Source organism: Urocitellus parryii, chromosome 13 (genome assembly GCF_045843805.1).
Source record: "Urocitellus parryii isolate mUroPar1 chromosome 13, mUroPar1.hap1, whole genome shotgun sequence".
Classification (NCBI taxonomy): Eukaryota; Metazoa; Chordata; class Mammalia; order Rodentia; family Sciuridae; genus Urocitellus; species Urocitellus parryii.
The window spans coordinates 23,166,137-23,180,743 of NC_135543.1; the positions used below are offsets into that span (position 1 = coordinate 23,166,137).

At 35.5% G+C, this 14,607-nt stretch overlaps 1 protein-coding gene across 1 annotated transcript in view; it reads right to left on the reverse strand.

Moving 5' to 3' along the window:
• Positions 1 to 14,607, reverse strand: part of Me2 (malic enzyme 2) — a 65,384-nt gene that overhangs the window by 18,545 nt on the left and 32,232 nt on the right. Inside the window, exons 11-13 of the mRNA XM_026393794.2 lie at positions 13,206 to 13,320; positions 10,360 to 10,502; positions 2,843 to 2,945 (exon numbers count right to left, since the gene is read on the reverse strand). Of these exons, the coding sequence (XP_026249579.1) occupies positions 2,843 to 2,945; positions 10,360 to 10,502; positions 13,206 to 13,320 (361 nt within the window). The remainder of the gene's footprint in view (positions 1 to 2,842; positions 2,946 to 10,359; positions 10,503 to 13,205; positions 13,321 to 14,607) is intronic.

Genomic DNA, 14,607 nt, shown 5'->3' on the forward strand with positions numbered 1-14,607 from the left:
GCCTCACATGTCTGAGGTAAGCACTTTACTACTGAGCTACAACCCCAACACAATAAAGTTAGAACTTTAAAATGTTGAATAAAAAGTAATCAACTACCAAACTCCTTACTAGTCAAATATGATATTAAAGTAGTTTTAGTAAAATAAGCAGAGATGTGTTCCCTTCCCATTTCCTCATGCATTTATACCATAGAAATATTACTGAAGCTGGGCAAGGTGGGGCACGCCTATAATCCAGTGGCTCAGGAGGCTAAGGCATGAGGATCATGAGTTCAAAGACACCCTTTGCAACTTAGCAAGACCCTGTCTCTAAATAAAATATAAAAAGATCTGAGGATGTGGCTCAGTGGTTGAGTGCCCCTGGGTTCAATCCTCAGTACCAACAAACAAAAAAAGAAACACTACTAGATAGAAGAGGTTGATTTCGAACATTATCAAGTTCTACAAAAACATCATCAATGATGGGAGTTTCTATTACAGTTGCCAGGTATCAAGAGACAACAATAACTATACTGGAAGAATGTTCTACATAAAAGCACTGGCATACTTATTGGCTAAATACATCCTTATTGTGACAATAGTAATAACATGCTTGTCTAAGGTGTGCTATTATGTGCTTTGCATCTACCTGCATCTTAATGGGAGCCTGCTGTCAGCTGCTAAGGGTAAGACCCACAGGGGAAGGAAGACAAAAGTGCAAAGGAATTCATGCCAAATCCCTGTACTGCTCAATATAGTCATTCTTAAAAAGAAACTGACAACTAAGGATAATCATAAATTTATGGGGAGGGGAACAGCACAAAGGATAGAATATTGCAAGGAAGAAAGAGATGAAAGAAAATCTAAAACTTTTTTTTAAAGAAACTATTAAATTAATTCTGGAATAAGAAAATATTAAAGGAATAAAAAATTGTTCAACTGAATGAATTGACAATATATGCTATTAAGCATATTGGGCAATTATTATTAATTCCTTTGGTATGATAATAGTGAGGTGGTCATGTTTTAAAATTCAAAAATTTAGCCAGGCGCAGTGGCGCTCACCTATAATCCCAGCAGCCTGGGAGGCTGAGACAGGGGAATCTCGAGTTCAAAGCCAGCCTCGGCAAAAGCAAGGCACTAAGCAACTCAGTGAGACCCTGTGTCTAAATAAAATATAAAACAGGCTGCAAGTGTGGTTCTGAGTTCAATCCCTGGTACTCACCGTCCCCACTCCAAATTAAAAAACTTAATTTTCTGAATATATACTGAAGTTGTTATGAATAAATTTATACTATGTTTCCAATCTCCTTTAAAAAGACTTAAAAAAAACCACACTAGAAGTGCCAAAAAAAACTTAACAGGCATTGATGAATGAGGAAATATCACAGAAACCTTCCACGTTATGAGATAAAATGGCAAAGATGAAAACAGGAAATAAAATTTTGAAGTCAAAGACAGAAGAGAAAGGATTCTACCCATGATCTAATGTCAACTTTGTAAGGAAAAAAACTGAAGTTCTAGAAGGAAAGAAATGGAAGGGAAAAAAAAGTTAAATGGGAATAAACCCAACCTAGATACATTTTAGTAAACTTTCAGAAATATAAAGAGAAAAGTGTGAAGACTCTGAGAGAAAAAAGTTATTATGCATAAAGGGATGTGATTCCTTTTATCAGATTTCTTATCAGCAACACTAACCTTAACAAAAAGTGAATGGTCTTCAAAGGTCTGATGACAAAGACTTTGACTTTACCCAGCCAAACCATCAAGTGAGAAGACAAAATAAAGATAATTTCAGATCTGTAAAACCTCAGGAAGATTTCATACGTTCTTTAGGAAAAAAAAAAAAAAAGAAAAAAAAAATCTTTAAAGATGTATCCAGAAACACGAGGGAGACAGAATAGAAAAAGAAGATGGGACAGAATAGTTTACTCTTGAGTAAGATCAAGGAAGAAAAGAAGAAATTCATTATACTTGATAATACTTGAAATATTCTGAACATCAAAAATTAATGATACAGAACTATATCTTCTAGTGTATTTGTCAAACCACACTGTAGCTGGTGAATAACATTTATATAATCATGGGGTTTTTTTTGTTTTTATAATTTTGATTTTGAATATTCACAATCTATAGCGGAAGCATGGAAAACAAAAGAATACAATGTATCAAAAAAATTCTCTACAATGTAGAAATATTGACAAATAAAACTGAAAAGTAGAAAAAGAAAGTAACAAGATTTTTTTCATTTAGCAAGCTAATAAAAACTCAAATTGCTAACAAAAGCTTGAAAAGCTCTTTAAGTAAGTTACATAAAGATAAAAGCAACTACTTAAGAAAACAAACAGTAATAAGACAAATTGAGTGGTGGATGAAGAAAGGTATCAGAAGGCATGTGTGCGCTATTACTTGTATTTCGTAGTGGAAAGTTCAAACATACAGTTGAGTTACAAGAACTGTGATAAAAGGAGATGAGTGGGCCTGATGGTGACTGCCAGAAAAAGTCAGAACCAACCACTGGTGGTAGTTTTATCTGACAAGTGTGGTTAAGAAGACACTAGGGGGACATAGAGAGGGTTAAGCAATTTTCTACCACTTTGCTCCTTTGCATTTTTATGAACCACATACTATATATTATTTCTAAAATAAAAACAAGATTAATATGAATAAACAAATTTTTAGGGGAAAGAGAGCAAATTGGAAGTTACTGAATTCCTTGAATTTCCCTATACATTTGTAACAAAATTCTGCAAACACCAATGTTTATTCCAAAAAATTTCAGGAAGTATTTTTATGTAATTCCTTATTGCTTTGTAACAAAAATAATGTATTGCTTTGTAACATAAATAATGGTGACATTTACCTGGGAAAATATATACATTATTTCCTTGACCTGGTGTAAAGACTCGCCCATCTTGGAGTTTCACTGGCCCAAATGGACTACCACTGGCAAACAAACACCTTCCCTGTAAATGAAATGAAATAATCTCAACTTTGTTCCTCTACATGGATGAGAAAATTGAGGTGAATTCATATAAAGTTAAGTCCTCTGGTAAATCAGACCAATAAATCACCTGCCAACAAAGCATCATTTACTGTATAACAAAACCTTTTATTAGGATAAGGACTATTTTATGCATAGTATTACATTCAAATAAACCTGAAACATGTCCATTACAGTAAACTTAAAAATTCTGATACTTCTAGTTCCTTTACAAAAATGAAAATGTAAATGGTCCACAAATATAATCCCAATAAAGATGGATATACATTGTGAATGAAGGAGGAAATGTCACAATTAATTTACTACCATTTACTGTATATCTCCTGTTTTGGGTTCTGTACCAGGTGTTTTATATGTTAATTCAGTTAACTTAGCTCTCCTGAAAACCTTATGAAATTACCATCATCTTCATTTCACTGATTATTAAAAAAACCCCCAAAAACCCTTGATAAAATACTTGGTAAAAAGTTACACATCAAGGCTGGGGCTGGGGCTCAATGGCAAAGCACTTGCCTTGCACAGGTGAGGCACTAGGCTTCAGCACCACATAAATAAATAAACCAAATAAAGGTACTGTGTCTATGCATAACTAAAAAATATTTTTAAAAAAGTTACACATCAAATTTGCAGCAATTAAACTTGACTTGAATTTTTTTATAACTCCAAAGCTCAAGTCTATTATGCTATAATACTCTCTAGCAGGCAATTTATAAAATAGCATTGTACAATCACACTGATTCCAGAAAAAAACTGGTATTTTACCTTGTTAAAGAAAATATTTTGCTAAACACAAGATATTGAAAATACTGGCTGGGCACAGTGGCACACACCTGTTATCCCAGCAGCCTGGGAGGCTAAGGCAGGAGAATCCCAAGTTCAAAGCTACCCTCAGCAACTTGGAGAGGCCCTAAGCAACTGAGCAAGACCATCTCTCCAAAAATAAAAAAAATAAAGGGCTGGAGCTGTGGCTCAGTGGTTAAGCACCCCTGGGTTCAATCCCTGACACAACAAAACAAAACAAAAACAAAACCAAAAATAATCTGTTAAAGTCTCCACATATTTTGTAGTCATCTGATTTAGTTCTTCGATCTATAATGGCATATAATGTTACTAGCACCTTCATTACTTCTAAAAGAATTAGATGCCTATATAATTGAAAATACTGGAGATTTAATTTATATAACAAAATCCTTTACATATCATTCCCTATCCCCACCTTCTTCTCCCTCCCTCTCAAAAAGACAAGAAGAAAACAATAGTGCTCAAACAGAATACTCTATCTTGTAATACTCAGGAATAACTAAAATAAGCCACGGGTCAATAGGTTAAAAGATAATTTACAGAAGACTGAAATATCTCCACTCAGAAGGATGGACAAATTACCATGACACCTGAACATTCAACCAAGTTATAATAAGTGTTTGGACACTGCTTTATCTTCTTTTTCTCAGATTTGAAAATATATATTATATCAAGAATAATGATTATTCTTCAGAATAGATCTGGGCACTAGTGAATTCATTAACATTCAAGAATTTGACTCTAGGCAATTTGTCCACAAATTTATGTTAAACATGTGCAAGGCTGCAGTTTTCAATTTCAAAATGATACAAAGTTTAAGTGTGAAAGCAAGTTCACTATGGTAATGGTGGCCCAGCTGACTAGTTTGGATTTGCAACTCCATACAGCTATGTAATTTTTCTACTCACTCTACAGATAGTTATTATAATCCTCTACTTGTCCTAAACATAGCTCTACCTGTGGCAAAAAAGTTTTATTTCTTTGATGAGTAATGTCACTGTATGTCTTAGGTCATATGTTACCAAACTAAAATATACAGAATATTTTTGTGGCACCATTAATTTTAATAGCCTTATTAAGTGGATTATACAATATAGTACTTTACAGGAAAATGTTATGCCTTCACAATATCAGTCAGTTTGCAGACTTAGAAAGATTTTAGGAATGTCTTAAATGGAATCTACATTTTCTCCCAGGTCACCTTTATCTTCTCCCTCCCCCGAAATCAAAATGGAGCTTAAACATAGCCAGATCTTAATGATAACAGCATTCTCATTCTGAAGTCAACCTGGCCAATTTGAACAAATGGCCATTAAAACATGAGACATTTGGGGCTTTTTTTTGTTTGTTTATTTTAAGTATTTTTCTCACTGAGCAGCAGAGGGTGTTAGAGTAACACTAAGACATGTCTCCACTGAACAGGACACCAAGAGTTGACTGCAACCATATAGAAACTTCTGCCATTATTTCATGTAGCACTAAGAATTCACATAAAGTTAAAACTATGAGTCAGTGCCTTCCTATTTCTTGGTAAGAGACAGGATGACTTCAAAGTTATAAAAATTGCAAAAAAAAATTTGCATCTTAAAACTGCTGAAATGCCCAGGCATGGTTGCACATGCCTGTAATCCCAGTGGCTAGGGAGGCTAAGGCACTAAGCAACTCAGTGAGATTCCGTCTCTAAATAATGTACAAAATAGGGCTGGGGATGTGGCTCAATAGTCAAGTGCCCCTGGGTTCAATCCCCAGGACCCTAAAATAAAAAACCCCTGCTGAAATGCAGTATATCAAACCAGTCTCCCTTGGGAATTTTAATATTCATCCCAATAATGTATACTTTATCAATAAAATTTATTCAAAAATTCTAGAGTAGAATACACTACTACTGCTCAATACATTCAATTTTTTTTTTTTACATTTTAGAAATGCCAAACCCATAATACATTGAATATATGTACCAAAAAGTCATTATGTAAGATTAAGGTTTAATTTTAGGGACAAAAACTATCCATTTTATGTAAAACCTGGCGGATAGGATAGGCAATCAATCTAAAAGTAATACCATATTTAGCAAAAAGATCAGGCAGTACACTGAGACTGATTCTAAAAACTATGATGATTCTGAAACTGATTTTCTTTCTTTATTTAAAGAGATGGGGCCTCATTCTGTTGTCCAGTCTGGTTTCAAATTCCAGATCCTCCCACTTCAGCCTCTGAGTTGCTGAGATTACAGGTGCATGCCTCTGTGCCCCATGCAATTAATTTTTAAAAAGGAGGAAGTGCCAGATGCAATGGGGTACACTTAATTCCAGCTACTTGGAAGGCTGAGGCAGAATGAGCACCAACTTTGAGGACAAACTGGGCAATTTAGTAAGCCTCTGTCTCAATATAAAATTTAAAAAGGGCTGGGGACATAGTTCAGTGGTAGAGTGCTTGTTCATGCACAAGACTTTAGGTTCAATTCCTAGCACTGCCAAAAAAAAAAAAAAAGAATGAATGAATTTCTTTTTTTTTTTTTTTAAAGAGAGAGTGAGAGAGGAGAGAGAGAGAGAGAGAGCTCAATCGCGCTACCGATTGAGCCACATCCCCAGCCCATGAATGAATTTCAATAATTATTGTATTTATTGGATGTCATCACAGAGAAAAAAACAGAATAGTAAAGATGTAAAGACACAAATATTAAGTCCAGAAAGTTCTGAGAAAGTGCAGCTTTAACAATAATCTTCTAGGTTGCTTCATATTAACTTTCTCTAAGGTTACAATTAAAAAAAAAATATCCGTCCATTTTTCAGGACTAAGGATTAAACTCAGGGTTGCTCTACCATTGATCTACATTCCAAAGCCTTTTCTATTCTTTCCAAGTAGCCTGGATTACAGGTGTGCATCACTGTACTTGGTTAAAGTAAATGTATTTTTAAAAATGTTCTTTGGGCTGGGGATGTGGCTCATGCAGTAGCGTGCTCGCCTGGCATGCATGGGGCGCTGGGTTCGATCCTCAGCACCACATAAAAACAAAGATGTTGTGTCCACCAAAAACTAAAAAATAAATATTAAAAAATTCTCTCTCTCTCTTTAAAAAAAAATGTTCTTTTTGTTAATATTTTAAAAACGTTCTTTAAAAAAAATTACCAAGATAGTGAAAGTGTGGTGTTAGGGGTGGAAGGGAGATGGTTTTTAACACCCAAAAGAAGAGGAAAGCAAGATACAAGGCCAAGCTGGGCAAGGTGGCGTATGCCCATCATCCCAGAGGATCAGGAGGCTGAGGCAGCAGTATGGTTCAAAGTCAACCTCAGCAAAAGTGAGGTGTTAAGCAACTCAGTGAGACCTTGTCTCTAAATAAAATACAAATAAGGCTGGGGATGTGGCTCAGGGATCGAGTGCCCCTGAGTTCAATCCCAGTAAACAAACAAACAAACAAATAAACAATAAAAAGGGCTGGAGATGTAGCTGAGTGGTAAAGTATCCTTGGTTAAATCCCCAATATATAAAAAAAAAAAAAGGAAAAGAAAAAGACATAAGGTCAGTAATTAAATGTTTTCCCCTCAACTGGTAATTTCAAAGGCAAAAACTGTGGCTTTTACCTGTGTAACAAAGATATCAGGAATTTCATGATGACACAGAAAAACTGAAGTTCAGGGACCACTAAGAATGAAGGTTGCTGGTAAATACTCCAGGGCTTTGGAGCCATACCCAAAGGGGTACACATTTGGAGGAAGAAGAAACTGGAAACAGACTAGGCCTCACCTAGACTGCATCCTGGTTGGATTATGATGATGTACCCCATCCTAATAGTCACCAGAGGATACATGAAGCCCCTCTGGAGGAAGAGAATGTCATCCAGACCCTCAAATGATTGTTATAATTCTTCACTCATACTATCCAGCACTCAATAAAAAACAAACAAACAAACAACTAGGCTTATGAAATGACAAAAACTATTTACCCAAGGGAAAAAAAAAAGGAGACATAATAAAAGTGGACTTACATAAATTGAGATATTTGCTATAATCAGAACCTTCAATTGTAATTCAGTGTAATCCCCAGTACCACCAAAAAAAAAAAAGAAGAAAAAAAATCCTGTAATTGTAATTCATATATATTCAAGAAATTATTTTACCCAACTTTATCACAGATTTATTACTTTATTTATTCTCAAGGGTATGACCTAACAATCATAACTGCTGAACACCATTATAAAGAGGCCTTTATGGGCCAGGTATGGTGGCCCACACCTGTAATCTCAGTGGCTCCCAGCAGCTGGGGAGCTGTGTCAGGAGGATCACAAGTTCAAAGCCAGCCTCAGCAACAGTGAGGCTCTTAGCAACTCAGTGAGACCCTGTCTCTAAATAAAACACAAAATAGGGCTGGGGATGTGGCTCAGTTTAAGTGCCCCTGAGTTCAATCCCTAGCACCAAAATGAAAAGCCCTTATATTCATTCTCTGGGGGGGCTGGAGGTGTAGATCAGTATAGAATGCTTGCCTAACACAAGCAAGATCCTGAGTTCAATCCTCAACAGAAAGGAAGGAAGGAAGGGAGGAAAGAAGGAAGGAAAAAAAATCACTTTCTAGAGCCACTTAAAGATCAATTACAAGAATAAAGGAAGTGATTATGCTATGAAGATTACAAGTATAGAACATTAGGGAGGAAAAAGCCAAACAGAACTGTCTTAATGGTATATAGGCAGGTATTTGTAATTGAGATATAACCTTGTGACAATGTCAAATAATTTGAAAGTACTAAATCTCAAAACAATTTTAAATAAAAATTTGTTACAGGAAGCTATCAGTTAACTCAAAAAAATGACCTAGTAAAGATAAACACTGATGGTGAAGTGAGTAAAAAATAATTGCTTCATAAAATATGGGGAAGGAAAACAATCTATAAACTGATAATTTCTGCGATTTTAAGTCTGTCATTAAACTAATCAATTATAAAAGAAACAGAAAGTCTACAAATGAAAATAATGCAATAATTAAAATTAAGAACCTAAAAAAAAAAACTAGTACAACTGGAAAGAGAATCTGCAAACAGGAAGAAGGTCCAAAGAAAATCATCAGGCTGAAACACAGAGCAAAAAGGATGATATATACAGAAAACAATGTAAGGGATAATGGAGATACAGTGAAGTCTGATCGTGCAACTGGAGTTCCATAAGAGGAGAGAGAGATTATGGCCAAAGCATAGGAAACTGAAAAACAAAACAAAACCAGATATCAAGCCACACATTCAGGAGCCCTATAATCTCTAAGTGGAATAAACACAAAGATACATTATTGTAAAACTGCTAAAAACTCAAGATGAGGAATCAAAAGAAAAACAGAAGTCAGAAAACAGTACTATCTTCAAAGGCTGAAATAATGTAACCACCAACTTTTGCTTCTATACAGAACAAAAATATCCTTGTAACAAACAAACAAAAAAATTAAATAAACCCTCTAGCTTCACTTGCTATTAGCTAACAAGAATGACTCACTTGGAGGCCACATGGCTGGAAAATACATTGTTAGTATTCCACTAGCTTTGTTCTAAGTAATACCTCTGACATGTGGGTTATGATAATGATTGTCTACGTTACTTTTCATGGACTTGAGGCCAGTTTTGCTAAAAATACTGACTCTTCTCTTGGGCCTAAAGATGTGTGACAGGTGACTACTATGAGATGAAAAGGCTCAGCCTATCTGTCTTTATACCACATTTGTCTCCTTTGTTGCCTTAACCTTTGTGTCAGACTCTACTTAGCACTGCATGTAGACATGGTAATCATCTGGGAAATGCTTTGTCCAAAACTATAATATAGGGTTAACTTGGCCTAGACTTGCCCAGTCTCTCTCCTCTCCACTTCAAGGCTAAAGAGACCCACCAGTCCTCATAATTGGAAACACCAGACCACGAAAGGAGTGAAAAGAGGTGGTACATGAGTTCCTGTAAAACCTCACCTATTTCCAGAAAAAACTTGAATGTTCCTCTCCTTTATTAGCCTCTAACTACATTATTATCCATGTAATTGAGAAGCTGAGGTGTGAGCATGGGCTCCCACTTCTCTACTCCTTGGCCATCAAATAAAGCCTTTCTTTTCCCCTAATGGTCATCTCTCAGACATTGGTTTTGCTGTGGATGAGCCTCCAAACCTGGGTTTGGTAACAAGTCAAAAACGAAGGCAAAAAATTATCAAGAGAATTCACCAGACTCACACTTAAGGAAAGGAGTTATTCTAGTAGGAGAAAATGATCCTCGACAGAAGCACAGACATGAAGGAAGGAAAGAATAAGGACAGAAAAAACTAAGGTGCAGGTCAAATCCAAATGAAAAATTTACATAGAAAAACAATAATGCCCTTTGGGTTTAAAATGTACAGAGAAAAACAATAGTGCAAACAATGTAAGGGCCTTAAAACAGGAGTTATATAACTGTTTTCCAGAATTGATATAAGTCATTTATATCACCCTGATGACCCATGGATGTATATTATAATCTTCAGTGAAACTGCTAAAAGAAGCATGCAAGAATATGTAATTAGTAAGTTAATGGATGGAGAAAACAAAACATAACCAATTCATATAATCATTATTAATACCTCTGTAAGTGTATACGCTTCTTCAGGTGTGCACTCAGCCTTTGTTGTAGGATTACTTAATGCAAATATTATAGGCCTTTCATTGATACGGGCCATGGCTTTGATTACAGCAGGAGTAAAAAGCCGGCCAGCACCTGCAACTCCTGCAATAAATAAGGGGGAAAAGTAACTTCAGCAGAGATATAATTAAGAACGTACCAATAGCATCTCTATAATAGGTTAACCATAACAAAACCATATATAATCTCATTATAAAGATAAAATTTGCATTGCTAATACTCTGAGAACACAATCTTTAAATCTGAAAAGAAAAACAATGAAAGGCTGAAAATTCTCATCTAAATATTTATTACTACCACATGCATAGCAAATTATAGAAGATTAAAAAAAAAACAAAAAAAGGATAACACTATCTATAGCAGCCAGGTGTGACGGTGCATGCCTGTAATCCCATCGTCTAGGTAGGCCAAGGCAGGAGGATTACAACTTTGAAGCCAGCCTCAGTAACTTATCGAGGTCTTAAGGAATTTATTTAAGACCTTGTCTCAAAACAAAAAATAAAAAGGTCTTGCTCAGTGGTTAAGCACCCCTGAATTTCATCCCCAGCACACCCCCCCCAAAAAAAAAGAAAGAAAGAAAAAGATTATCTATAGCACTCTAAGACAAAACTTGTATGAACCTTTTAATGAATTTAATGAATGAACTTCAGAACATTAAGCTAAATAAAATGTACTAGTGACAAAAAGACAAAAATTTTATGTTTTCATTCATGAGGTGCCTAGCGTGCAGAAAGTAAAATGCAGTTGCCAGGAGCTGGGAGAATGGGAATTATTGTTTGATGGGTATTAAGTTTTAGTGTCACAAAAGAAAAGAATCCTGGAGATGGCTACACAACAATGGGAATATATTTAAAAATGGTTTGGGATGGCAAATTTTGTGTATATTTTACCACAGTTTAAAAAAGTTTAAAAAGACGAGGAAACCTGTCTCAATTGTTAAATTGTTGAAATTCTGTGGCACTCATTACAAAATAAAAGAAGTTCAGAAGAGATAAAAGATCATCTTGATTGCTAAGCAATCAATATTTGATACAGTTCAGTTGAGTTTTTAATGTCCCAGACACAGAATGGGGCCATAAAGATGCAAAAATGATTATAATGCAGGCAGGTTACAGTTGAGGAAAAAAAATTAAGAAAATAAACAGAAAACAAAACATTTTCAATGGTTGTTAGGAAAGAACAAGTGCAAGGTTGCAGAAGCACACACTTAGGTCGAAGCAAGAAGTGGCGACAACTAAAAATGCATCTGCTGAGGTCTTTTTGCTTCCTTAACCCTCTGGAAGTAGAATGAGTCAGTGGATACATTTCTAGGTTTCCATATGGAGTTCTTTTTTTTTTAAAAAGATCTTTTTTTTTTTTTTTTTTTTTTTGTACTGGGGATTGAACTCAGGGGCATTCAACCACTGAGCCACATCCCCAGCCCTATTTTGTATTTTATTTAGAGCCAGGATCTCTCTGAGCTGCTCAGTGCCTCACAATGAACAAGGCTGGCTTTGAACTTGAAATCAGCCAGTTTCAGCCTCCCAAGCCACTGGGATTACAGGCATGTGCCACCGTGCCCAGCCCAGCCCATATTGAGTTTTGGGGGGAATGAAAACAGAGTCTTTAAGCTTTCTTCTCACTATAAAAAATTAAGAGTTGTTGAGCATTTAGTTAAAAGATTTGTTTCTTATACTTTTAAGTGCTTGTGTGCTCTGCAGTTGAGCTACATACTCAGTCATTACCATCTCAGCCACTTTGTAAAACTTTTGAGACAGGATCTTGCTGAGTTGCCCAGCTGGCTTAGAACTTTCCATCCTCCTGTCTCAGCCTCTCTAATAGCTGGGACTACAAGTATGCATCACTATGCCCTGACAAACACTCCATTTTTAAAGACTTAATTTCTCTGCTGAGAATTCAGTGCTATGTTGGCAACTGATGTCAGCTGTGCAAAGCTTGACTCAAAACACTTGGAAGATTTCAACTTTGTTGCTAATGAAATGCTGCATTGGATTATCCCAAATAGTCTGTCAAATGAACTACATCTTTTTAAGTTTTGAGCATGACTACCCTAACTATAAAAACAAAGCACAATAAGGAGCAGGGTGGGCATGCACACACATGCCTATAATCTAGCTACCAAGAAGGCTGAGCCTAGGAGATTAAGACCAGCCTGGGCAACATAGTGAAACCCTGTGCTTAAAACAAAACAAAACAAAAAAACCCCCCAAAGAACAGCAATCCCTTAGGGAAGGAGGTGAAGGAGAGGATACAAGCAAAGTATAATCAATTGCAGAGCACACAACATTTAAAAGTATAAGAAACATCTTTTAACTAAATGCTCAAGCATCATGACCAAAAAGCTGTCTCAGAAAATGTGAATCAACTCTCTGTATTTGTGGGGTTCTGCATATGTGAATTCAACCAACTGCAAACAGAAAATACTTAAGGAAAAAACTGTGCCTACACTAGCATGTACAGACTTTTCCTTGTCCTTATTCCATAAATAATACAGTATAACAACTATTTACAATGTATTAGGTATTATAAATAATCTAGAGATACTTTAAAGTATATAGTAGAATATGCATAGGTTATATGCAAATACCACACCTTTTAATATAAGAGACTTATATCAGATTTTGGTATCCATGAGGATCCTGGAACCAATCCCCCCTAAAAGGCCAAGGGATAACTGTTTATGTTAAAAGCTAGGCAGAAATGTCAATTCATTCTTAGTAATCTCACAGAGTAGTTACAACTGGTAACAGTTAAGTAATAGAATGATTTGTCAACAACTTTACTTACCAATTATAGTTGAAGGCTTAATTATATTTACTGCATCTTCAAAAGTATCAGGTGTGCTTTCTGGAGCTGGGTGAGCAAATGGTTCCTGATTACTATCTATTTTAGCACTCCGCCCCTAAATTTTTTGATAAAATACAGTAGTTTTTAGTGAGTGCATAATGAAGATTAACTGAGAAGACAACATTTTATGAGTTACATACATATTATTTCTACAATAGAGATGTCTTTTCATTTACTTTTCTTCTTAACTCATTTATTTCATTTCCAACTTCACAGTGTCCAAATATATATCAAATTCCATTACGATCAGGAACTTTCTAGTCTCTTTCAAAAACTCATTTATTCTATGAAGTATACCAAAATTGAATATGGCACAAAGGCCTTACAACCCTTTATCTGAGCAGGCTGAGTTTGGGAATTAAGAATTTCTCATATTTAGGAATGCAATTTGGCATTCTAACAAGTATTATGAATATTCCCTGACAAATGGGCACTCTACAATGGAACAAACTTAACCAGTCACATCAAGTAAAAAGGTGTATTTCTTTATTTACTTTTTGCAGTGCTGGAGATCAAACCCAAGACCTTGCACATTTGAGGCAAGCAATCTAAAATTGAACTACATATCTCTATATTCCCCCATATTTGCTCCCCTTTTTGTGAAGCAGAAAGTTTAAGTCTATAAATAAGCCTCTCCTAAGTTCAGGTCAGGTTTTGCTACCAGATAAATTCAGATCAATTAAATCTGTCACCAAAATGAATTCAGAAAAAAGCTCTGAGATTTCAGAGTTTTAAGACTTCAGAATTACAGAAAGACATCATGGGCTTTTACTACAAAGAGTACAAAAACAAGAGGAACAGTGAATTCTGGTTCAAGATGGCTAAACAACAACAACAAAAAAAACATCTTTCTAATTCCCAGGGGTAAAAAAAAAATAAAAATAAAAACTTAGTAATGCCATAAAGCCAAAAAAAGTAACACTGACAGCCTATGACAATGAATTTCTAAGATTTAAAGCACACAAAACATACCAAGCACCAAATCAACAAGCTGAGAAACCTGCATCTTTATTTTAGTAAAAGAGAAGCCTTCTCCCCACAATAGGAAAAGTTTTTCATCAGAACTCCAGAATAACCAGGCAAGAACCAGAAGGGGCTGGGAAAAAAGTGGGCCATCACAAGTTGGCCAAGCAGTTAATTAAATGACTGAAATACAACCTTATTGGTCTGGTTCTCAGAACACTGTTTTCTTATTCTTGGCCCCAGGATTTCCAAAGCTCTCCAGTTTGAGGGTTTAACAGAAAAACTCTCTAAATGGACTACAGTGTTTAGGGTCACCAAAAGAGACTAGGAGCCTAAAACCTAGAGTTTAAGCTACCAGCACATCCTAAAATAAATACTC